Genomic DNA, 2500 nt, shown 5'->3' on the forward strand with positions numbered 1-2500 from the left:
TTTTTTTTCCTTTTCTTTGTCTTTTTCTTTTTTTTTCTTACCTTCTCTTTCAAATAAGAACGGTGACCCAAAAATCAATATTGGCAAGGAAGACATCCCTGAAGGCGATGACGTAAATGCTCGAGTCTTCTGACTAATCATGCATTTATATGACTGGTCTGGACCGCACCGAGTCCAATCATTTTGGGATTTTTTTTATTTCCAGTTCTTTTGCTTTAGAACTGTGCTTGGTGAGCAGAGTATGCTGAATTGGTTGAAGTAGGCATAATCGTCATTTTCACCATGCAAAATGGTTTTCTACTGTGTCGGATTAATTTTGTGTGTGTGTGTGGAGTTCTCTTGCATAAAGCTGAACGTGGTTAAACAACATAGGCTTCAAATTGCCTTTAAAAGGCATATTTACAAGAAAGAATAGTCCATGTGAACATAAGACAAAATTACATGTCACACAGTATGAATCACTGTTTAGTTGGTGATAGAAAATGTATCAGTACACTATAGACATCACTCCAAACGTGCGGTGTGACTAGTCATAGATTTCTATAAGGTTTCTCCTAACAAGCTACATAAACATAAACTACCCCAACAACTGCAAATACAGATGGTCAGTAACCCTGTTGTAAACAGAGTCTGGTGTAGACTGCCATTTCAACCATTGTGATGGAAGCAAGGCTATGGTCTGCAGTGCCACCTAGTGTTGCAAGTGTTAAGAAGCTGGTCTTGACTCTACTATATTTTCAAAGCATTGAAACATACAGTACAGTATGTTTAGTGCTATGAATTTAGTGACGTTAAACATCTAATATCGGAAAATTGATTTTGGTAAAGTACTTCTGGATTAGTCTCTTTCCTCTGAAATTGTAAGCATGTACAGTAGACCTACACTATGTTTCAGTAACTGATGAAGAAGTCGGTGGTGTAGCCCAGTATTTTTGTCTCACAAAATAGTTTTGTTCAATGACACAACATTTTTCAAAAAGAATTCCCACCAAAAAGTTCTGGTTCCTGAGCAATATTTCACCAGAACGGATGGGAAATTAAATTCTCAATCATCATGAAAATCCTTAGCTTTCAGCAAAAGCCTCAACATTTCCTCGACATGGTCTGATAAATTAAGGAGGCGTGAAATGATTCATCAAGCACAACCGAGTACGAACAACATCACTGATCATTTTGACTGTGCCGCTTGGAGTACTGCGCCGCTTTTTTTAACCGACTTGAGGAAATCCAGCGCCTAGCCGAGTACAAAAGCGAATCGCTCACCCCAAAACGCCCTTTTCCTTCCTTTGCCATTCCTCTCCTGGTGTCTCCCGGCCGGCATTCAGCTCATTGCTCATGACCTCCCCCCTCTTTGTGTCTGCAGAGCCCATGTCGATCGATGCAGGCATCTCTATACAGACCGAAGTGGCCTGTGCTCCAATTACAGGTACCACCACGTCGGTGTGGCCATAATATCACCCACCTCCCCTCCCACTACGCTAAAAAGCATCCTGTCCATCAACCATCACCGCCGAAGACACCTTCAGTGTCTCGTTCGTTTTTTTTGTTATCTTTTTTTTGTTGTTGCTTTGTATGGTTTTGTCAGTGTATAGTATCTGGTATCTGTGTTTTCTGTGTGTAACCACAGAAGGGAGGCTGTGCGACTCCTCCGTCAGTGTGGATTTGTTGATTTGGATGTTCAGGTTTTATCTGCTGTGTCGCCACATCTCACCGTCGCTTAGTGATAGCAGCATGCCTGTCTGTAATCGGTTATATCTCTTGACGCTTATCAGTGGCAATCATCCTCTTACTGCTCGTCTAACTCTCCTCCTATTTTTGTTTTGCCAAGTAATAATTCTACAGTATCTATCTATCTGTATATCTATCTGTCTATCTCTCTATCTAATAACAGGAACTAACTAAGCACCTGTTTGTTTCGTTCTTTTTTTCTATTACACTCTAACTCTCTACTCCAACTTCCTGTCTTTCATTCAAATTCACTCCTTCTTCTTGATCTTCTTCTTCTTCCTTTTGTTTCTTCCTCTTCCTCTTCCTCTTCTTCTTCCTTTTGTTTCTTCTTCTTCTTCTTCTTCTTCTTCTTCTTCTTCCCCTCCTGTCCTCTTATCTCTCAGGCATGAACGGAAAGAGCATCCTGTCCGCCATGGGCAGGCACACTCCCGAGCACTCCGGCGTCCCGACGCCGAGCTCCGGGGCCACCACGTCGCCCTGCTCGTCCCGCTCCTCGTCTCAGCGCTCGGGGACTGGGGGGCACACGCCCAAGGGCCACAGCCGCTCGCCCTGCGGCCAGTCCAAACCCATGGGGGGCAGCAGCAACGCCCTGGCCCCCACCAAGACCACAGGCTCCCCTCGGCTCTCACCTGGTGAGTGACGTGTGTAAGGAGGACTCTCGGAGGGATGCAAAATTATTTAGCTGAGTAAAGCCTACCTTACACTGACAGACTTTGACAAGATGTGGGAAAGATTCTTGAGAGATTGTAGTCTTTTGAGTAAAGCTTGAATG

The 2500-nt window shown here is 43.7% G+C and overlaps 1 protein-coding gene across 1 annotated transcript in view; it reads left to right on the top strand.

Annotated features, from left to right (window-relative positions):
* The window catches only part of LOC134078416 (diacylglycerol kinase beta), a gene marked incomplete in the record, with an annotated part of 92319 nt that overhangs the window by 27974 nt on the left and 61845 nt on the right, over nucleotides 1-2500 (top strand). Inside the window, 2 exon segments of the mRNA XM_062534353.1 lie at nucleotides 1364-1426; nucleotides 2112-2360. Of these exon segments, the coding sequence (XP_062390337.1) occupies nucleotides 1364-1426; nucleotides 2112-2360 (312 nt within the window).

This window comes from Sardina pilchardus, chromosome 4, assembly GCF_963854185.1.
Source record: "Sardina pilchardus chromosome 4, fSarPil1.1, whole genome shotgun sequence".
In the NCBI taxonomy this organism is placed as follows: Eukaryota; Metazoa; Chordata; class Actinopteri; order Clupeiformes; family Clupeidae; genus Sardina; species Sardina pilchardus.